The sequence below is a fragment of the Polypterus senegalus genome, chromosome 17, assembly GCF_016835505.1.
Source record: "Polypterus senegalus isolate Bchr_013 chromosome 17, ASM1683550v1, whole genome shotgun sequence".
In the NCBI taxonomy this organism is placed as follows: domain Eukaryota; kingdom Metazoa; phylum Chordata; class Cladistia; order Polypteriformes; family Polypteridae; genus Polypterus; species Polypterus senegalus.
The window spans coordinates 70,725,313-70,749,725 of record NC_053170.1 but is presented as its reverse complement, the minus strand read 5'-3'; the positions used below and the strand labels follow the sequence as shown (position 1 = coordinate 70,749,725).

The following is a 24,413-nucleotide window of genomic DNA, read 5'->3' as shown; positions in this document are numbered from 1 at the left end:
TGAGTTGGGAGGCAGGGTGACTAAGCATCTGGGAGAGGAGGATTGGTTTATTGTTTACTAGCCAAACCGCAGCGTACCATACGCCGCATAATCAGGCCGGTTTTTTAATGATTTTTAAGCACAGGGAGAAAATTAACATTTGAAAAATCGGTAATGTAATAAATCAGCAAGAAAAGCAACTTTGTAACAATGCACGGAACGAACCAACACACAATCATCCGTGCGGCGCTCAGGCGCGGAGGGTGGAACGGGAGGAGAGAAGAAGGACGTCCACTCTGCTCCCTCCGTCATGCTAGTCTGCTGATTTCTCGTCCAGTATGCACTGCCTGCTCATGTGCCCACCTCCAACTCGTCACTCGAGTCGTTGTCGTCTTTGCACAGTCCAGATGCACCTGTGACTCACGTAGACTTTTCATTGCTCTGTGCGGTTTTGGCTACCTTTCTATATATAATCAAGCAAGACACCCGACCACGGTAGTAGCGAGGTGGGAGGGGGGTGTGTACAAAGTGCAGGAACTTCTTAGAAGACGCATGTTTGTCGCGGATGCGAATTGCCGTATGTAGCGTGTAAAACAGTTTATGGTGCACGCGGTCGTGCGTCGTAACCGAAAACTCAGTTTTTAAAGACTGCTTACTTCATTGTGTATACGACTGTAGGTGAATGAAAAGATGTAACTCTGGAGAGGGCAACATACAATACAGTGTTTTACACGCTGCACACAGCGATTTACATTTGTGACAAATTGTTTTACACGCTGCATACAGCGATTCACATCCACGACAAATATGAATTTTCTTAGATGGTGCTGTTGCGTCCACCCTTGCACTCGAAGCATACACACTGCTTGTTCATGTGCCCGGTCGCATAAGCAACTAACAGAGACCCGGCCACCGAGTCTAAGACCATGGGAAACCCCTCAGAAACTGTTTTACACACTGCATACAACGATTCACATCCGTGACAAACAAACTGTTTCACACGCCGCATACAGCGAACATGCCTCTTCTTAGATAGTCCTGCCGCGTCGTGTGGTGCCTCTGTGTGAACTGGTCAGGCACAGAGAAGGTCAGCTGCTGAGAGAGCGTCTCGACTGTTGCAGGGCCTGCATTGGTGAAGCAGGTGAGCCGGTAATGAAACAGAGGCACAGGGCTTATTGGTTTTTAAAGGCTGCTTCCTTCATTGTGTTTTAACCTCAGTTTTAAAGGAGTCAGGTGAGGAGGAAGACAAGGTCGGTGCAGAGGAGGCGAGGAGAGGCCCAACTGTGATTTGTGTGAGAGGAAGAAAGTGGCTATTGAAAGCCTGGACTTTGGGAGACTGTGGGGCTTGGTGGCGGTGCACGTAAGACTTTGTATATAGTAGAACTGTGAATAAACGTGTGGTGATGGCTGAAACGGTGTCCGCCTGTGTGTGTCTGGGCTGCCCTATTTCACTATATATATATATATATATATATATACTTATATATATCACTGTCACAGTCGCAGTGAGGCATTATGCAGATGCATTGTTATTGGTATGAAGGAGCCCCAGTAGTGTTTCTTGACACACTTCTGCTGAATACTTTGTTGGCTGAAAGTTCTCAGTATTACTGTGTCAGAGAGAGGATTGTAGAAAATGGCAGTCAGTTTTGTTTTCATTCTCTCCTTTGCTACTTCCTACAGTGGGTCCAGTGAGCTTGCCCTATTAGTTAGCTTGTTAATTCGGTGGGCTTCTCTGAAAGCGATGTTACTGGCCTAGCATACCACAGTAAAAAAAAAAAAGTCACATTGGCTATCAGAGTTGTAGAATATGTGAAGAATGTCACAGTCTCCTAAGAGAAAAGAGCTTACTCTACCCTCTCTTCTATATTTTTTCTGTGTTACAAGACCATTCCAGCCTATCATTGATGTGGATCCCCCTGAAAAGCAACTGGACATAAAAGGCGTTTGATTTCAGCAGAATTCAATGGCCAGTTCCTTTCTTGGTAGTCACAAATTGACAGTTACAGGATAAAGTGTTACTCATGTTTGTAATATCTGGCACATTATGTTAGCACAGGAGTGACATGAGCCCCTTTCAGATACCGATCCACTGGCCATTTGTGTCTGAGTAAAGTAATAATTGTTACTCTGTTTTAATGGGCCTATGTTTGTCTAAATTTGTATAATTAAGTAGAAATGATAATTGAATAAAAAAAAAAACTAAATGATTCTTCAGGATTCTACCACAGATTATCTTGCAAGCACAGATAGTTTGGTTTCTATACAGTCTCCACAATATCATGTGCTTGTTGCCATGTACTTCAGGAGCTTAAGCTCTCGGGTTAAGCATGCTGTTTACTAACAATGTGACGTCTGGCAAATGTTCTGTATCTTCAAAATAAGAAAAGGTGAAATTTATAGCCAAGTATAAAGAGAGGGACAAAAATGTCTTTATGCTGGCATCCTAAACTGCATGAATTGATATTAATCAGTTTATTTAATGTGGAGAAAAAAGCAGGAAACCCCCTGCAGTGTGTAATCTACTGTGTCTGGAGCCTGTGTCTTTGATGATAAAGAAACAGGGCTTACTGGTGAGTATACTAATTATAATTTGGCCTTCTGTATTTTAAGAAAGTGTTAGAGTGCCGACATAGCAGAGCCGAAAGTAGCATTGCACAGTTTGATGCCTCATAGTGCTTGGATGGCAGTTCGATTCCTGGCTTGCTTTCCTGCAGTGTTGCGTTTGCATAATACCTCCACGCTTGTGTATTTTTTTTCTAGTTTCCTCTGACTGTTCAATGTCAAGGTACTGAGTGATTTCCCAAATTTAAATTAATCTACAAAGAATGGATGTCAATATGCTGTGTACCATGGATGGTTTCTTTCCTTGTATGCAGTGTTCCAGCTCCCTACCATCGGCTGTAGGACATGAAGAGATGCACAGGAGTGCAGTGTGTAAAATTTCACAAATTTGTATCAATAGCTGTAAGCAGATTCAGGAGGCATGCAACATTGTATAGCGAGTTAGAGACCACAGCAGCAAGCTCAACAGGCCCCATCCCTGCATGCAATGCCAATTGTACTTTGCTAGTACATTTACAAAACAGTCAATCCCAAAATTGGAAAGAAATGTATTTTTACAACCCTCATAATTCTCTAAAGACTTTTTTCATTCTTAGGCCCTTGCATTTATCTGAATAATCTATTAATTAAGCTTTACCAATTGTGCGGCTAACAGAATAAATTGAACATTAAAAAGCTCCCTGTAGTGACCAGATTCCTCCTGCCCTCTTCATTTCAGAAAGCTGGCTGTGGAAGTTTCACAAAAAGCCAATGCCGCACTCATTTCTAAAGGTGGGTTTGAACAGAATGTTTTACTCTAAACTTATCTGACCTTTATGAGGGGTGGGTGGTGAAGGGTGGGTGAATTGTTGGGGGAGGTTATTGTTTTCTGTTGCTATTCAAATGTAAATTATATCTAAATGACTGAAAGAGTCTGCCATCTATAAAGGGACTTATAACTGCTTAAGCTTTGTGCTAGCACCTAAAAATACTTAATTAAAAGTGAGATTGCAATTGACTCTTCTCAAACATATTCAATGCCAAGTGCAGCAAACTCATTTAGGTCAAACTTTTCTCATTATGCTGGATGCAGAGCAAAAGGGGATCAGACACTGAAAAGAAATGATAAATACAATATAATGCATGAGTAGAAACCATCAATGTGTTTAGTTACATACTCCGGGCAACAGAGTCTGGCCAACAAATACACAAATTCAGCAAATAAATCATGCATAGCTAATTTTACTGTATTCATGCCAGTTAAAAATAAAACTGCATTTTAAAGCACACATGTTTGTATTTACACTTGGTAAGGGTCAGCTGTAGACGTGAATGAAGCTGGTCAAAAATTGCAGCCTTGTAGTCTTTTTCAGAGGGGCCAGTTTTTTTGGTTCCATTTTGTTTGTAAAATCTACATTGACGTGTGTTCATTAAGCAAGGAGGTGGATTGGATTCAGCTGCTGTTTTAGAGCTCAAGGGTCCTGCGTCTGAACACAAGGCTGCATGCTGACTGTATTGAGTTTCCTTGTTTTCTCACGTGGGTTTTTCTGGGACTACTTAAGTTTTCCTACCACACCCAGAAGACTTGCATTATGAGTTCATGTGCAAGACTATGCCTGTGGCACCCTATCCAAGCTTATGCCACATTCCATTTGAACTGGGAAGTTGGAATTTCTGAGTTCCAAATAGGTATTACCAGCTTTAACTCCCCCATAAGTCATATTTCCTGCTTGGAAACTCAGCAAGGCCTCAATAACCGTGACTTCAAAATCCAAAATGGCAGCACCACATATCGTCAGAAGTAAAAGCTGTAGCATTATAATTTTTATTAGCAATTTTGCCCAGAGGCGGCCTTAGGGGTGCCTCCTGGGGCCACTTACGTCAAACACTGTTACCAGTATGTGTGGATGTGACGATGTGGGTTCTGGCTCCACACTCCCTTTGATGTTGGAAGCACTTGAACCCAACACCGTCGATAATGTTGCCGAATGAGCTAGTCAATGGAGGCAAATTACTGAGCATCTGAGCAAGGGGATGGTTGAAAGTACAAAAGTGCTTTTATTAAAACAGTCAACAAAAACAGTGTTCCATAAATAGTGCAGTTCTTCAAATTCATTAAACAAATAATCCATAAAAAGAACGTGGAGTAAAATCAATAAATAGAAAAAACAATCCTTAAAAACGAGAGGTTAAAATCTTTTTAGGAAGCAGTCTTAAAACCCAACAAATACGGTGCTCTTCTGTTAGCGTCTCGCCTGCTTATCCCGTATGGGCCAAGCAGCAGGCAAGACGCTCTCTACAGCTGCCCTCCTCAAACACACGCAAGACTGGAGACCTCCCGATCCCTGGCTTCGGTTTGGCTCTCATCCCAGCCTCGAGACTTGGAATCCTTGGTCTCCAGGACGCTCACACCAAGGACTGCCACTCCAAGCCTCCCGACTTCCGCTGCCTTTCTGCGGCCTTCTGCGGCTCGTCGCTTTCACCTTGGTCACTCCGCTACCTGCTCGCTCAGCGGGAGCGACATCTACACAAACGTGGGTGTCGGCCTAACACCCAGCTTCCATGCAGCTGTCCACGGCTCATTCGCTCGCGTCCGCTCGCTCTTGCGGCTCTCTCTCACCGACCTGCTTCCTCTCCTGCTCCCGGTAACCTCCGTCCTCTCCTTTCCTTTCTCCGATCGTTTCTTTCTCTCCACCGAACGTTTCTTTCTCTCTAATCGATTCTCTCTCTTTCTCCCCAACCGACTTGCGCTTCTTTTAAAAACGTGAGGGGCCATCACAGCTGCAGCATTAGCCACGGGAGCAATCACGAATGTGGGCAGTTCCTCACCTGTGCACACGGTGAGAAACGCCCACATCGACGACTGCCCCGCTGCGCTCAACAACGCCCCCTCACGAAGCCGCCTCGGGTGCGATGATTATTTATTTAAAATCAATGGCCTTTTCTCCACGAGCTGTGGACCCATAACACCACAGTGGACTGTATAAACTTGCGTGCAAATTTAATAAAAATAATGTTAACATACACCGGATTTTCTCATTACAGTGTTCAGATAAATTTTTGCAAGATAACACTTGGACTTTATCCAAACATAACTGGAGAATATAACTTGACAAATTCGCTCAAATGGGCTTCCTGCAACTCTGAACTGCATTAACACTAGAATTACCAGAGCCAACGAAAAAACGTGTAAATCCGTCCCACCTTAAATCCCTTCGCACCTCTCCGTCTTCTAAATGTGTCGATAAGCCCAAGCAGCAAGCAGCCTGCTATACCATGCCCCCCACCGCCTCACAATGGGTAAGAAGTTCTCCCAGTTCCTGCCTCGATTGATTATCTGGGAGTGAGCTGTGTGTGTGTGTGTTGTGTCTATAACAGTCTATGTAAACACATCGTTAAAATAGAAACTTTTTCATGTTTTAGTAATAAATGACAAAATGTAGACATGATCTGTATAATGTGTGAAGGCTGATGGCCAAATATCAAATAAACACTTTCACAAAAGGTGCAAGTACAATACACAGCTTCTGTGGTGCTGTGGTTAGAACTGCCGACTTATAATCCAGAGGTCATGATTTCGAAATCAGCTCCCCCGCAAATTTACCGTTTTCAGTAGTGAGCTGCTCTTATTGTTAATATTACACAATAAAAACATACATTTGATTTGTGTCTGTAACAGCTGGTGTAAATTTATAGCACTTGTAAAAGTTAGCGTTTTTTTTTCTCACTTTTATTCTCTCAGTCACGATCACGATACAACACCCACCCCTGTCCCAGATCTGACTCGGTTACTTTTTATCTGAAACTGGAAATAACTGTAGATGTGAGTGGTGTTTTGAGACAATAGAACTGGAAATTCTCTTATCTGGAAGGATAAAAGCTGACACACTAACGCTGGTGAATCTGCCTTCTTCGTATCTCACCGCCACTTGAATTCTTTTTTATTTAGTTTTATTGAGTGTTCCTGCTCACGCTAAATTAGTATGCACCTTATGGTCCATGATGTCAAAGCCGCACTGACTAAAAAACAGAGGTATATATGATATTTGGAATAACTCATTTTATGACCTGTATAGTACATTTTGGAAAACATTTGTTAAATAAAATATTGGTTCTTTTGATTGTCCTACATTTGACTTTGATTCTGTTGTGTTTAGATATTTTATCTGTGTCCTGTTTCTTGTGCTACTGTGGTTTCCTACCACAGCTTATAGATATTCATGTTAGGTTAGCTGATGTCTTTAAACTGTATGTATGCGCACAAATGTGTCTTGCCATGAACAGGAATCTCTGCGGGGTTGGTTCATGGCTTATGTCAAATGCTGCTATTAAAAGAGTTGCCACTCTCTGGGCCTATAATGAAAACATCAAATTTAGAAAATAGATGGTATGTTGCGTACCAGCAATAATAAACTTAAGTTATGGCTGTGACCAGGAGACTACATACATCAATCCCAACTCTACCTATGGTGTTGACTTGGCAATGTTCTCATTAATATCTTCCTAATACCTTAGGTGACCATAATGCTTGCGGGAGAGATATAACCAAATCGAGAATGGCTAAGTACGGGTAAGGGTACCATCTTTTCAGCCAGATTAGCAAATCATGAATACATAAAGTAAAAGAAATCAGATTAACAGCATCATCTGGATTGTTCTAAATAGATAGCATGTTGTCACGCTTGTCATGACAGTAGATGAGGTATCTCAGGTCATTATCCCACGAAATCCACATCAACCGGCTAAACAATCAAATTCTCGCAATAAATCAGATAGCACCCAAACTCAGATTTAGCCTTAAAATACCCTATTTGATAAAAAATTGTCATTGCCTACACTTACAGAAAAGAAATTAAGACAACAATGAACAACAGAGTAAACAATGAATGTGGTGCTGTTACTATGCTGATATGACAAAGATCCAAGGCGGTGTTTTAAAAGATGCATATACTGTTTGGGGAAAAAGAAGCCCAGCCACAAAATTGAAACCTAACACTTTAGCCACTCAACGGCAAATCATAGTCAACATATTACCAACATCGAACTTCAACAAATCCAGGCAAAGAAACACTCCAAACTGAGCCCTCGGATATCTCCAATACTACTCAGCTAACTGATATACAACAACCAATAATATTCAAACTAGAACAGTTAGTAACATTTGTGTACAACATTGATGAGGAAGCATTGGGGGGAAGAGTATCAGTCAAAAACTGCTTGGTACAGTATAAAGAGCTTCAGCCTATGTGACTGCAAGAAACTGAACAAGGTTAAACCCACTAGATCTGTAAGGTGTCAAATCACATTAGTCAACATCTCTTTAACAAGAATAGCACGAGGTAACTTCTTGAACCTCACAGAAGTCAACCAGCTTACTTATGCAGCTGCTGCAGTTATAGCCATTTAGGATAAAGAAAGAACAAAGAAGACTGCTCATAAGGAATTGACATGAAAGAAAAAGATTTAGAAGACAATAGAATCCTATAGGAAAGATATTGCCATGACAAATGAGTTCAAAAAAGGAGTCCCAACATGCCAGGTCTGCTTGAAGATAGATAAGATTAAGAATAAGCACAAAGCAGACAAAGAAACCATCGATGTACTGGACAAAAACATGAAAATGAAACCCCAGATAAAACCTCAACAATTGAGAAGGTACATGAAGAGCTGTTAGTGAGTAAAATGTATCATTTTAGTATCAGTGGAGAAAAAACATCTAAGAAATCTAGGTATGGTTTGGATAGACTACAAGAAAGTGTTCAACAATTTGCCTCATACCTCGATAGTAGCAGTTATAGAGATCTATCAGATTTGTCCAACTATTACTCAATTTGTTGAGGCATCAATGAAAGAATGGAAGACTGAAATGTGGCTTTATTACACTGGTCACATCAAGACAGGAAACGTCACTATCAAACAAGGAATATTTCAAGGTGATTTCTTATCCCCCCTTGTTGTTCTGTTTAGAATTGATACCATTGATAAATATGCTAAATAGACAAGGGATTGTATTTGAAGTCAATAATAACAACCAAGTGAGCCACTTATTTTACATAGACAATTTGAAGCTGCAAAGGATAGGACTCAGTTTAAACAAGGTCTCATTATTGTTGAAAGGGTCAGTGACAACATTAAAATGGAATCCGGCTTAAACAAATGTGCCACTTGCATATTTAAATGTAGTAAGAAGTCAAAATATCCAGATGAACAACCAAATAGTTATTAGAAATATGGATATGGATGAGATGTACAAGAACTTAGCTGCAGAAGAAAGTGATGGGATGGATAATACCCAAATGAAGGAGATCGTGAAAGAGTACTATTGTGGAGATCGTCAGATTCTCAAGACCGAATTAAGCTCTAAGAACAAGGTCACAGCTATCAACACATTAGCTATCCAAGTCATAGCTTATAGCTTTGGAATTGCAGACTGGTTGAAAACGGATATTAAGAAGTTGGATAGAAAAACAAGAAAGCTTTTGACCATCGAAGGCATTCATCACCCACAAGCTGATATCAAAAGATTTTATATCAAGAGACAAGACGGTGGACATGGATTAATTAAACTTGAGGTTGCCCTTGATTCATTCATTTTCAGTCTTGGTGACTACATCATGCTAGGTGCGGACATGTTTACACGATTAGTCACAGATGATGATACCAGCAAAGCTAAATACTCTCTCCAAAAAGAAGCTCAGAAGATAAAAGAGAAATACCTGAAGCAAGACGTTGCAGCTCAGAATGTCAAACTGAAATTGAAAAACTATATTGTGAAAGACAAATTAGAACAACTGAAGAACAACCACTGCATGGACAATCCTTTTGAGACTTGGAAAGACATTTTGTGAATAAGCAGGCATCTATGAAATGGCTTTGCAGTTCTGGGGCCTCATGTATAAATGGTTCGTAAACACAAAAATGTTGCGTGTGCCCGTTTACATGCTCACTTCGAGATGTATAAAAACTAAACTTGGTGTAAAGCCACGCACATTCTCATGCCAGCCTAAGGCCGGAGTTAGACTTCACGCGACGTATGCTACAGCGGACGCTCCTGCTACGCAAGCATTGTAGTGTTTATACTTGCGCGTGTACTTTATGTAAATCTGGAGGAATCCACCAGGTGGCAGTGCAAGATATTATCACGGTGAGAACAAGTTCGGCTTCTCTGTGTTGTGAATTGCCTGGAACACTCATTAAATTCTGATGACACCTTACCGTAATATCTCTGAAAATTATGTTTATTGATTAAATCCATCAATCCAAGGATATGTCCATTCCAGCAAGCATTGAGCACGAGTGAGAAACAATCCCTGGACGAGGCCTCAGCTCATCGCAAGGTGAATACAAGCACTCGCATACACTAGCGTCATTTTAGCGGCACCAAATCCCCAAATCTGCATATCTTTGGAAGGAAACCGGAGCACAGTGTGGAATACAAGCAGGAAATACCAGCAACATAACTCCCTGCGAGACAGCAGTGCTATCGCTCCACCACCGTGACACCCCCATGTGTGTAATTATTAACAGTATTCATTATTTAAACGAAATTATATGTAAAATGTAACATACACACTTTAATGCATTTCATCATGAAAGTGGTATCAAGTACAAATCTAAAGACTCTAAATGTGCAGAGAGTTGGAATATCATACATGTCATGTGTTCTGTGTGGCAATCTATTGCTGCTTGCTGCTGCTGTCAGGTCCAAGAAGCTCGTAGCGATTAAAAACTGGGATGACATTTACAATGGTCTGTATTAATGATAAAGTAAACTACGAGGTTAAAGTGGACATTTCGAGAGTTAAAGCTGAAATTTCCACTTTAATCACAAAATACACATTTTCACCGTGTCCGGTGGCACAAAAGATGATATGTGAGACTTTTAAAATGTATCATGTATAATGTTCGATCGGGAATATGCGACGCTTGAATATAAAAGCACCACGAATGCATCTGTATGTCGGTATTTTGCTTCACCAAATCGAAGCATTCATCCCGTAGGATCTGCGTAGAGGCTTTCTGTCACATGTAGATAGTAAACAGAGACACTGACGTCACGTTCCAACTTTTAGCACACTGCGCCCCCTGACTTTTTGCTGGTACTGCAACTCGCGCACGCGTTGTGCTAATTTCTGAGGACCTGCTCAGAGGATGTGTGAAATGAACGCTGGGAACGCGTGGCAGCCATGATGCGGGCGCGTAAGCGTTCTGAGCTTGAAGTATAAATGAGCCCTTACCCTGTGTGTACGCAAGTTTTCACTGGTGGCACCCTATGTCGTTTCCCATTATTTTTTACATTCACATTCCTGATTTATCAAATACACTGAAATTAACTGCATATCGTTTATAAATTTAAGGCATCTGATTGTAGTCAACCTGCAACAATAAAATGGTGCACAGAATAGCCAAACTATTCCAAATACCATAGCTGCTTTAGTGTTGTTACACTCAGTGCACTACTCAGAGTATTTTAACCCACTGTATCTGAAAGTGGAATCACAGCTGCAGAGTATCTAATCGGAAAGCTCTATGGCGAGCTGTGTCAAGAGCGCAGAGGATTATTAGGATACACCATCTACCCTGGAGAATATTTATAGCACACGCTGCAACTATGCACACAATCTATTTCAGCTTCTCCCATTTGGCAAACGCTTCAGAGCAATTCCTGCACAAACCTCAAGGTTCAGAAACAGTTTCATCCCAAGAGCTATAAACGCACTCAATCAATCCATCAAGTGCTCCCGCAGAACTGTTTGTACTTAGAATTACAATTAATCCACTGTAAACATGCACTACAATTGTAATATTGCAGAAAATTAGTCACTTCATGAACCATTTGCATTATCTGCACTATATGTACATGTATATTGTACTCATGCTTTCATATACTATGCTTTCAGTGTGCTTTTATAATGTATATTTTTCGTTGTTTTTTATCACATTATTATTTTATCATTTTGAAGGAAAATAAGTTTGTTGAGGATTTGCATATTAAATCTCATTGTACCATACAATAACAATAAAGAAATGTAATTCAATTCAATAGAAGAGAGCGAGTATTTACATATGATGACGACTGGCTTCTAAGTCGATTTAGATTACCAGGCGCTATCTTCTTCGAGCTCTTGATATCATTTTAAGATGAAATGCTTTAAAGTATGTACAGTGGTGTGAAAAACTATTTGCCCCCTTCCTGATTTCTTATTCTTTTGCATGTTTGTCACACAAATTAACCATTAGTCAAATATAACACAAGTAAACACAAAATGCAGTTTTTAAATGATGGTTTTTATTATTTAGGGAGAAAAAAAATCCAAACCTACATGGCCCTGTGTGAAAAAGTAATTGCCCCCTGAACCTAATAACTGGTTGGGCCACCCTTAGCAGCAATAACTGCAATCAAGCGTTTGCGATAACTTGCAATGAGTCTTTTACAGCACTCTGGAGGAATTTTGGCCCACTCATCTTTGCAGAATTGTTGTAATTCAGCTTTATTTGAGGGTTTTCTAGCATGAACCGCCTTTTTAAGGTCATGCCATAGCATCTCAATTGGATTCAGGTCAGGACTTTGACTAGGCCACTCCAAAGTCTTCATTTTGTTTTTCTTCAGCCATTCAGAGGTGGATTTGCTGGTGTGTTTTGGGTCATTGTCCTGTTGCAGCACCCAAGATCGCTTCAGCTTGAGTTGACGAACAGATGGCCGGACATTCTCCTTCAGGATTTTTTGGTAGACAGTAGAATTCATGGTTCCATCTATCACAGCAAGCCTTCCGGTTCCTGAAGCAGCAAAACAACCCCAGACCATCACACTACCACCACCACATTTTACTGTTGGTATGATGTTCTTTTTCTGAAATGCTGTGTTCCTTTTACGCCAGATGTAACGGGACATTTACCTTCCAAAAAGTTCAACTTTTGTCTCATCAGTCCACAAGGTATTTTCCCAAAAGTCTTGGCAATCATTGAGATGTTTCTTAGCAAAATTGAGACGAGCCCTAATGTTCTTTTTGCTTAACAGTGGTTTGCGTTTGAAATCTGCCATGCAGGCCTTTTTGCCCAGTCTCTTTCTTATGGTGGAGTCGTGAACACTGACCTTAATTGAGGCAAATGAGGCCTGCAGTTCTTTAGACGATGTCCTGGGGTCTTTTGTGACCTCTTGGATGAGTCATCTCTGCGCTCTTGGGGTAATTTTGGTCGGCCGGCCACTCCTGGGAAGGTTCACCACTGTTCCATGTTTTTGCCATTTGTGGATAATGGCTCTCACTGTGGTTCGCTGGAGTCCCAAAGCTTTAGAAATGGCTTTATAACCTTTACCAGACTGATAGATCTCAATTACTTCTGTTCTCATTTGTTCCTGAATTTCTTTGGATCTTGGCATGATGTCTAGCTTTTGAGGTACTTTTGGTTTACTTCTCTGTGTCAGGCAGCTCCTATTTAAGTGATTTCCTGATTGAAACAGGTGTGGCAGTAATCAGGCCTGGGGGTGGCTACAGAAATTGAACTCAGGTGTGATACACCACAGTTAGGTTATTTTTTAACAAGGGGGCAATTACTTTTTCACACAGGGCCATGTAGGTTTGGATTTTTTTTTCTCCCTAAATAATAAAAACAATCATTTAAAAACTGCATTTTGTTTTTACTTGTGTTATATTTGACTAATGGTTAAATGTGTTTGATGATCAGAAACATTTTGTGTGACAAACATGCAAAAGAATAAGAAATCAGGAAGGAGGCAAATAGTTTTTCACACCACTGTATAATACATTATACAGATACATTATTAACTTCATTTAAATAATGTATACTTTTGATAATTAAACGTATGGGCATGGTGGCGCAGTGGTAGAAATGAGCTGGTGCCCCATCCAGGGGTTGGTCCTGCCACATACTGTGTGCTGGCTAGGACTGGATAGATAGATGGATGGAATTATTCAATATGTACTATGAAGACATTTCAATGTTCCTTTAAAGTTTTGAAGAATCTGCGTTCTAAGCTTACAGATGGCTTGACGTTTATTAAAGAACTTATTGTATGGCGATTGGTTACGTGGAAGAAGAAAAAGAAGGACAGGAATTGGGTTTTGGTACATTTGACAGACACAGTACTGCTGCATTAAATTATTTCATTTGTGCAATTCCCAGCAACCAGGCAGGAACAATCTCTGGATGAGGTGCCAGCTTATAGCTACCAATACGCTACCGGGCCTCCACATTTAATGCATGCTTTTATTAATTTCATCACGAAAATGATATCAAGTATACATCTTAGCATTTGAACTGTACAGAGAGCTGCGCTATCGTGAATATAATGTATTCTGTGTCCTGTTGGCATAAGAGAAAGCCCATTTAAGAAGCAGAAAGTGATGTACACATATAGAGCACTTAGAATAACACATAGAATTGAAGCATTTAACATGCTACTTTAGTTATGATGGGATCTGAGAAACTAGTAAATTAAACAATTTTAAGATGAAGTTTACAACATTCTACTTTAATGACAAAATAAACTACGAGATTAAAGTGGACATTTCAACGTTTTTTTCACTGTGTCCCTATTTTTTTTCTTTTCTCTGTACCCTATGCTTCTGTATGACACTCAGATGGTGGGCTACGACTCGCATTTTTATAGCGACTCTGATATCTGACCCCTTCTTTTTTATTATTAGTATAGTAACTTGAACTTCCGCATTTTTCCGCCACTCTGTATCACATGATCAACTTCCTTTTGTTTTTATACCACAGCTTAAGCCAACAAATAGTTTTTTTTTTCCTTGCCTCCACTTTGCATTTGCTGAAATTATTTTTGTCTTTTAACCAGACACTGAATGGGGAAAGTGATATTTCTAGTGATTTGCATATTAAAATATTAATTAATTTCAAATACTTATAGTTGCTGCATGACAAGAAATAAAACCTGCTGACTGATTGATATAGTCATTCCAGATGATTTGAACATCATGTTGAAGGAAGCTTCAAAGATCGGTAAAACAAAGACCCTGGAAAACGAGATCAGCAGGATCCAGAATTGTAACAGAAGAAATGTAACAATGATTATAGGAACATTCGGTACCATTAAGAAAGAATTTGATCAAAACCTATGAATGCTCCCTGGCCATCCTTCAGATAGTGAAGTGCAGAAGATCTCATTCACTTACACATATTCTTCGAAAGATACTTGGGTACACCATTTATATCGCTTCTTGAGCACTGGATTTACCAGTAAAACTGTCAATTATAGATGAGAGGAAGCAAATAATAAAAAATAATAATAATTTTAACATTTACAAATTGGCCTAAGTGTGAATGTTGATGTGTGCCTGAGAGAACCCTGCTGTTATGGTTTGGACCTTCTTATTGTTTTTTCCTGAAAATTCTATGCATCTGTTTGGATCTTATTTCCATCCCTGTGTGGTTTTGTTACATGGAGATTTCATTTTTGCAGCTTAGAAATTATTTAAAATATATTTATGTTTTATTGCGCCATCATGACTGTTTATCGTTGGCGCCTTCACTAAATGTTGCACATTGTTTATGATTGCTATGGCTGTGTTTCCCAGAGATGTTCAGGAATGCACAGTGCATGGCGTTATCAATGTGACAGTTTAAAAGTTTGCCACTGTGCACTTCCTGGTCAACAGCGGATAATTCAAACCTAAAAAACGTATTTTTTGGTACATTTTGAGAGTAGTGTTCTTAATGTAGACAAATGTAGAACTGATTACCTGGCAATGGCACTAGCTTTTTTTCACTCCCGTTCCCTACTTGTTAATATTTTATTATCTAACTGCCTCCTCATAATGAAATATCACCTACCATACACTGGGATTTTTTTTATATTGTGATTTTGTTCTATTTTTATAAGCTTTATTTATTTTTAAGATATCTGTAAGATCTACTAAGGGTGTATCCCTGGGGGTCATATGAAGAGCATCTAATTTTATTGTGATTGGATTCTTCTTAAATATTTTTGTGCACTTTTATAAAGTGATCATGGTCTTCTGGGTGGCTTATGCAACTCTAAGGACAATGTTTTATTGAATACATCCTGATATTACATATATTGTGGTGGGAGAACATTTAGTTGAGCACAAGGAATGGGAGGCTCAAAGTGAACATATAAAGAAGTATCAATGCAAAAGCTACTCTACTGTTTAATGTTCTTTTGTTGCCAATAAATCACTGAATTTTTTTTTTTTTTGCCAGGGAATGTCTAAAATAAGTTGAGATTTGTGCGAACGAATCATAAAGATCATAATAGTCTCTTGATGAAACAGTCCTAATTTATAGGAAGAGTCATATAATCTAACATTTCTTTGCCAATAAGCTCTGTGTCTACCGACTAACTTTTTGGTTTGAATATCAAGGGTAGTAGTTTAAAAAATCTTCACTAACAAAATTTTCTGAGGTTCCTCTATCAATCATAGCCATAACAGAATGTTTACCTCATTAATTATTGTGGGCACCAAGAGTACATTTTTACACAGAGTTTAACTTCCCAGACCTATTTTCTCTATGCTAATATTGGCAGACTGGACAGTGTTTCTATTAAAATTTGATACTTTACTTTGATCTATCCTTGAGTGTAAGCAAACCCCTAAAAAGACACCCAGAAGATCATGATCACTTTAGAAAAGTTCACAAAAAAAATTAAAGACTCCAACTGTAATAAATTGTCCAAGTTTGTGGTTTCTGTAAAATCCAACTTTAGTTTTCTGAAATATACACTTCTACTTTTGCTCTTCTCTTTCGAAAGCTTGTCTTCTTGTCTTGACTCTTGCTTTTTTTATAACTTTGTTTCATTTCTTGACCCATCTCAAGTAAATTCTGCACCATGCTCCTTTTCTCCTTTGGCAGAACAGTTCAGACCTGTTTCCCGCTTTATGTTAAACTGGAATGGGCTCTGGCCTAGTACAACTCTAAATTGCATTAAGCAAGATTAATAATGGTATACTATAATCTTAATATCATAAAATCATAATCTGGGTCAAATTATTTACACAATGTGCTTTTTTCAGTGTGTGGTGTACTCTGTGGTAATCCAGAGGGGCCCTTTAGGGCTCCAGTGTTGGCTGAACACTAAAACCTTACTCTCATACTAAGAAGTATGCAATAAATAGTTATGCAAAATGCCATCACTTAAGATATGTCTTTTTTAAATAGATGAATTGCACCTGTTGCATGGACACAAAATCTGTAAAAAATGCCCCCTTGTACTTTTGATCAGCATCATGTGGAGCTGCCACTTTTCATGTCACTTGCTTGCTTAAATGGTGTTCGTGAAAGACTGAGCAGCTTTCCCGCTGAGTGCTAACTCCCCTTAAAGTGTGTGCCAAGCAAGACTTCCTCCTGTCAGCTCCTGTGCAATCCTGATCACTGCTGGAAATTTCAGGAATGGCTTCCTCTTTCTTGCTTGGCAGGCTGCTACCACTTAAGCACCCATACTTAACCACCCCATTAAGAGCTGTTTGCCAGCTGCTACTATATTTTCACTCTAACTCAGTAGAGGGCACTGAATTACTTAACAACATCATAAAATGTTTTTAAAATTGCTTTTCAGGGACCCCCATAATTTTTATTTTCAGGCATAGTATGAGAGGAAGGCCTGTCAAAACAATCTTTTAGATTTTTTTGAAGAAGCAACTGTAATAGCTGACAAAAAAAGCATACAACATAATTTACCTAGACTTTCAAAAAGCCATTGTAGCAGTCCACACCAAAGATTAATTCTGAAACTTGGAGCTGTAGGGATCAGAGGTAACCTACAAAACTGGATCTCTATTTGGTTAACTGGCAGCAGACAAAAAGCACAGATAAGAGGAGAATACTCCATATGAAGCAAGGTCATTGGTGGAATCCCCAGGGGGCCTGTCCTTGGAACATTATTTTTTCTGAATTATATTAATGACATTGATTCTGGTATAGTTAGTAAATTTGTGAAATTTGCAGATGACACTAAAATTGGATGGAATAGCAGACACTGAAGAGACAACAAAAAGAATTCAAAATGACCTGGACAACCTTCAGAACTGGATTATCACTTGACCTCAGTACATACGTCTCGGGAACTGCAGGTCTGACATTGTGGTCAGTAACACAGGAGCGCCGCAGGGGACTGTACTTTCTCTGGTCCTGTTCAGCCTATATACATCAGACTTCCAATACAATTCAGAGTCCTGCCACGTGCAAAAGTTCGCTGACGACACTGCTATCATGGGCTGCATCAGGAGTGGGCAGGAGGAGGAGTATAGGAACCTAATCAAGGACTTTGTTAAATGGTGTGACTCAAACCACTTACACCTGAACTCCAGCAAGACCAAGGAAGTGGTGGTGGATTTTAGGAGGTGCAGGCCCCTTATGGACCCCGTGATCATCAGAGGAGACTGTGTGCAGAGGGTACAGACCTACAAATACCTGGGAGTGCAGGTGGATGATAAATTGGACTGTACTGCCAATACTGATGCTCTGTGTAAGAAAGGTCAGAGCCGACTATACTTCCTTAGAAGGCTGGCGTCCTTCAACATCTGCAATAAGATGCTGCAGATGTTCTTCCAGACGGTTGTGGCGAGTGCCCTCTTCTACACGGTGGTGTGCTGGGGAGGCAGCATAACGAAGAAGGACGCCTCACGCCTGGACAAACTGGTGAGGAAGGCAGGCTCTGTTGTAGGCATGGAACTGGACAGTTTGACATCTGTGGCAGAGTGACAGGCGCTGAGCAGGCTCTTGTCAATCATGGAGAATCAACTGCATCCACTGAACAGTATCATCTTCAGGCAGAGGAGCAGCTTCAGCGACAGACTGCTGTCACTGTCCCACTCCACTGACAGACTGAGGAGATCGTTCCTCCCCCACACTATGCGACTCTTCAATTCCACCCGGAGGGGTAAACATTAACATTATTTAAAGTTATTGTCTGTTTTTACCTGCATTTTTATTACTCTTTAATTTAATATTGTTTTTTGTATTAGTATGCTGCTGCTGGATTATGTGAATTTCCCCTTGGGATTAATAAAGTATCTATCTATCTATCTATCTATCTATCTATCTATCTATCTATCTATCTATCTATCTATCTATCTATCTATCTATCTATCTATCTATCTATCTATCTATCTATCTATCTATCTATCTATCTATCTAAGAAAGTACAAAGTGCAACACGTGGAAAAAAGGAATGTCAATGATAAATACAAGATGAGAGACACTCTCATACAGAAAGCAACCATTGAAATGGATGTAGTGGTATGTTGACACAATATTTACATTGACTAAGCAATGTACAGAAGCAATTAAAAAGGCAAATAAAATAACAGGTTATATTGTAAAATATGTTGAATTTAAGGTAAGGGACGTTATGTTCAACCTATGTAATGCACTAGTAGGACCACATCTGGAGTATCGTGTGCAGTTCTGGGTACCGCTGTACAAGAAAGACATAGCAGCACTTGAAGCTGTGCACAGGAGAGTAACCTAATGTATCAAAGGACTTAAGTACTGCTCTGACAGACTCAGAAACCTGTTTAGTCTCAAGCAGAGGAGACTGCATGGGGACCTAGTCCAGGTATTTAAAATCTTCAAAGGCATTAACAAAGTAGATCCAGCAGCATTCTTTCGACTTAAGGGTGAATCAGGTACTCAAAGACATCAGTGGAAATTAGGCGGAGGTGCATTTAAAATTGAATCCAGGAAGCACTTCTTTACACAAAGAGTTGTAGGACTGTGGAATAAACTACCAGGACATGTAGTTGAAGCAGAAACCTTCATGACCTTTATGAAGAAGCTGGATGAGAAATTTGGGGCAGCTTAATTATTAGCTAAACAAATGGGCTTAATGGTCTAAATGGTCTCCTCTCGTTTGTCAAATTTCTTAGGTTTGTTATGCTTCTGAGGGTCCACAGGATTAATTAGATGGTCCCAGTCCCCCTGGAACCCACATGTTTAGCACCTCTCTTATTGTAATACCTCCCTGTTATTGCTAAGCACAGTAGAAATAATTCACTGTTAGTCTAAAGAAGGAAAATATGATATAAAATATTGAAAAGAATAATGACTTTAGGATTACTGACAGCATTAAACAAACATCAGATAGAAAGTAAAGTCATGCCATTTTTGATTAAGATTGTTAATATCATTTTAACTTAAAGCTCAGTAAAATGCATCCATGCAATATGACAATGTTGTCACACTGACTGCTCCGTTGGCCTCTTTCTGTAACTATGCCATCACTAATATCATCCTAATGCTGATGAGAGCTGACCTCACCTTCACAGGGTCTAAGTGACTTCCCATGATCACTGCAAAGTTCACCAAAAATGAACACCCATCCTCAACATGACTACTGTATTTTCACAGTACAGTTTGTATACAACATCTGAATATATGTGTACAGAGCTCTTTACTTCAACATAAAATTAGAATGTAAGACATTTTGTTCAGTAACTTTATTTAGAAACCAGGCGGTCTAGCATTTTCTTGCTGTTGTACTTTAGAACTGGCTTCACTTGCAGTGGTTGCCATGGTTTAACTGCAAATAAAGGATTTGAGTTTGTGCAAGGACTGTAATGGCATTGGTATTACTATCTAGGCTAGTGCTGAAGCTGTGGCTTCTGTCAGGTTTATACTGACATTAACATCTGGGTTGAGGCTTGAGGCAGCATTTTAGTTTATATAAGCATCAGCACTAACATTGAGGTTATGATTTTCTAGAAAATACATTCTGTAGTTGTATTGTCATGTCCCAATACAGTGCTTTGCTCTTTATTTGAATCCTTAGGGAAAAAGAAGACGCAAAATCCATCTCTTTCTTCAGAAAATGCAGTGACATTATTTCATATTCCCAGTAGTTTTCAAGTGCTGCACCCAATAACATTGTCCAGCTTTATAAGAAATTAATAATATTTCAATTTCTAGTTACACATTGACATACTGACAATCATAAGGATGAGCAGATACTGTATGTTTGGTCTCTGCTAAATGCCAGCATGTAACACAAGCATTTCTTTTCTTTTCTTAGCTGCCCATATCTTAAATGTGCTGATCAGGATTTTCATATCACTATTTCAATTAATACACACCTATCACATGCATCTTGAATTTTGGAGATATACAGATCTTTTCCCTGACTACTTATGGCAGTGATACAGTGTCACTTGGCTGGGCTTCTATATTTGTGTGTTTCCTTTGCTGGACAGAAGGTACTTTCCTGCTCCTACTTTGTCTTGTCTATGTGTAACTGTCTGTGTGTGAAGAGGCGAACAGTCTGCCAAACAAGATGAGGAGGAATTGATGGAGAGTCATTGAGGGACATTGGAGAGCAGTGCTGTATTTTGGCTTGCCTTAAAGTAAATCCCAGTTTGCAGATGTTCCCACTGTCTCCAGACTCATTCTTCTCATTTGATTATATACACATAATTAATTTTCTTTTTATAAGTATACCATTAATTTAAATTTAACAATTAAGACCATTGAAGGCACAGATGCATGCAGAGGGGCATATAATGTGTGCTAGAAAATTTATGAAGAAGGCTTATGGATATGGACAGATCAGGTGTACATATGCAGTATTTATTCAGACTAGTTGATATGAAATTCCAGCAAATAACATACACAAAATAGTTTACTTCACTAGCTGAAGACTGGTAACACGGTTCTTTACTTTGATAAAAATAAACAGTATACACTAATGAGCTCATGGTGTCAAACTGACCACAATTCGTGAGGCTCAAGAATTATTTCTGAGGTGGATGTGAGCAACACTACAGTGCCACAAGAAAGAGACCTGTCACCTTTTTTTCACTCTGTACACCTCAGACTATAAATATAACACCAGGTCTCAGATGGTTCTGCACTAATAAGGTGTACTAATAAGGGAATGAGACAGTATGTAGAAGTCAGGTAGATAACTTTGCTTCTTTGTGCAAAGAGAATTGTCTGCAACTTAACAAGTGAAACAAGTTACTGGTTATTGATTTTGGCTGCAGCAGTGCAATGTCCGGTCTCTATTCAGTGAGTGGATATGGAGATGGTGCACTACTACAAGTACTTGGGGGTCTGTATCAATGGTAGGTTAGAATGGTCTCATAACACAGAAGAACTATTCAGAAAAGGGCATTTCAATGGGGGTAGTGACATCCTTTGCATGTTCTATAGCTCTGTGATGGCCAGGGCAATTTTCTATACTGCAGTTTGCTAGGACAGTAACATATCCACAAGAGAGGCCCATTGAATCAACGAGGTGATTAAGAAGGCAGGCTCAATTACCTGCTGGGACTAGTACAAAAGGAGAGATTTAAGACAAAATCTATGGCCATTATGAACAATCCTCTCTCTGTCACACTAACAAAGAGTATTTTCAGACAACTAGTCATTCAGCATACGTGTGTCAAAAAACAGGCCTGGGTCTCCTTTATACCAACTGCAATATGCCTGCAAAATGCCTCACTGTGACTGTGACTGCTGTTATTATCTTTAGCCTGGTCAGAATATTTCTTTTCTTTGCTTTTGTAATTCTGCAGTATACATTTTTGTTGTTTATTACAATGTTCATTTACTATTGATAGATAGATAGATAGATAGATAGATAGATAGATAGATAGATAGATAGATAGATAGATAGATAGATACTTTATTAATCCCAAGGGGAAATTCAAATAATCCAGCAGCAGTATACTGATACAAAAAAACAATATTAAATTAAATAGTAATAAAAATGAAAAATTAAAAAAATAAAAATAAAAAAGCAGACAATAACTTTGAGTTGCTGTAAAAAAGCAACACTTCCAACTTGAGACAAATAAAGTTTATCTATCTATCTATCTATCTATCTATCTATCTATCTATCTATCTATCTATCTATCTATCTATCTATCTATCTATCTATCTATCTATCTATCTATCTATCTATCTATAAAACAGTTAAAGCTTTTGACAGGTTAATCCTTCCAGAGTCACACAATAGAACTCAAAGCAATTTTTTTAGAGTAAATGTCCAGCTGCACATGTCAGAGCTTTATTGGTTTTCTAAAATTCTAAGCCATTATGGAAAAGCGGGCAAATTAGTATTTACTTTAATATCTGAAAAGGGACTCCCCACACAGCTCTCGTCTCTTACAGAAGCAGATGTTCAATTAAGGTTCTCCTCCCAAGAGTTTGTGGCACAATTTGGTTCTAATTTTAGGAAGTTGCTTACCTGCTTCACAAAGGCAATAATTATTGGTTGTACTTCAGCGCGGTCTCTCCATTGTTTATTAACACCATCCACTTTTTAAGAAATGAGAATAGGCATTTGAAAGAACATATTTGAAGACAGTGCAGCTTCATACAGAAACTAACATATGTCTACTTCATTTGAACCTACTGGTATGTTTTTTGTTCTTAAACTGAATTTGGTTATTTGTGTAACAAAGAACAGCAATACAGTGATTAGCACCATATTGCTATTCTTCATTTTCATTTCACTTTATTGGCTGCCTCTGCTAAAATAAACTCTCAGCAACCACTAGCAAAGCTATAAGGACCATAAAAACACACCCTAGAGGGAAGCTAAGCACTTGACCTCTCCCCAGAGAATGTACTAACTTGCCGTTTGAGAAAATCTGAACTATTGCCAGTATATATGATGTCTCAGCAAGTGTACTCACCATGATTTGTACCTGGCCATTCTTGCAGGAATCTGGAGAATTTTCACTTTCCTCAGTTTTACAAATGCCCATGCGGCACCTCACCACATCTTGAACCTGCAGAGGGCAAAGAGAAACTGACTCAGATTATAACATGAAGGGTGAAGTGATCTCAAGTGAAATGTAAGACTCATGTGGCGCTAAAGTGAATGAGCATGCAGTGCAGTGTACATTTCCTCTGTGCTTTGAGTTAATGCTGTACCTCTTGCATTTTCCATCCATCCATTGTCTAACCCGCTGAATCCGAATACAGGGTCATGGGGGTCTGCTGGAGCCAATCCCAGCCAACACAGGGCACAAGGCAGGAACCAATCCTGGGCAGAGTGCCAACCCACTGCAGCTCTTGCATTTTATGAAACAGAACTTTTTTTCAAGAAAATTATTTTGTCTCTAAAATGAAAACTAAGCTGTATAATATTATTATTTATGTTTGTGAATACAGGCTGAAAAATATGTAGGATTCAAAAAAAGCTATGTAATTACAACTGATTTGCTCATAAAATGAAACAATTTATTCAACATTATATGCATTGTTTTAATCAATAGACAAACTTTTCAAACTTTCAGAGGTGGTATTTATGATTCAGTGTGCTAGCCAAAATATTAGTCAAAAGGTCTATTACACATGAACTTATTTGGTTTTCCCAGTATTCTCAAAATTGCCTTACTAGAGTACTCCCTGCAACCCCAAAGTGGGATTAAGCAGATTCATAGAAATGATAAACAGTTTCAATTTGCAGTGTATTTTCACACTATATTTAATGTTTAATTTAGGGGTTTATTTAATAATTAATTTGTTCTGGAATGCCAAGGTCTGGGAAGAGTTGGTATAAGTTCTTCTGTACTAGCAAACTTCTGCCACTTTTCCTTTAGCAACCAGGAATCAGGAAGAATTCGCTAAACCTGGATCCTATTTTGGTTTCATTGTAATTTTTCAAATGTTTCTTGTGACCAACCTAGGTAGACCTCAGTAAAGCTATGGTAACTTTGAGGTCACTGATTAATTTTAGCACATATTGCCATGTAGACAGAAAGCCATAACTGAAAGCCATATTTCTCTGTATACATTTTTAACCCCAGTTTTAGTAGTTTTGGATATGTAATGTTTTCAACAATATTCAGTAATATGTACAGCAGGAAAGATGAACTTTAAGCACTTATTGACAGTGTTCATTATGCTTTGATACCCTCTATCCTATTTTAGCTTTGGTAAGA

General features: G+C 39.1%; 1 protein-coding gene across 10 annotated transcripts in view; it reads right to left on the bottom strand.

Annotated features, from left to right (window-relative positions):
* adgrb2 (adhesion G protein-coupled receptor B2) overlaps positions 1-24,413 on the bottom strand; it is a 1,037,854-nt gene that overhangs the window by 52,048 nt on the left and 961,393 nt on the right. For all 10 annotated transcript variants that reach the window (XM_039740905.1, XM_039740908.1, XM_039740904.1 and 7 more), the window contains one exon: positions 23,160-23,255. In XM_039740905.1, the coding sequence (XP_039596839.1) occupies positions 23,160-23,255 (96 nt within the window). The remainder of the gene's footprint in view (positions 1-23,159; positions 23,256-24,413) is intronic.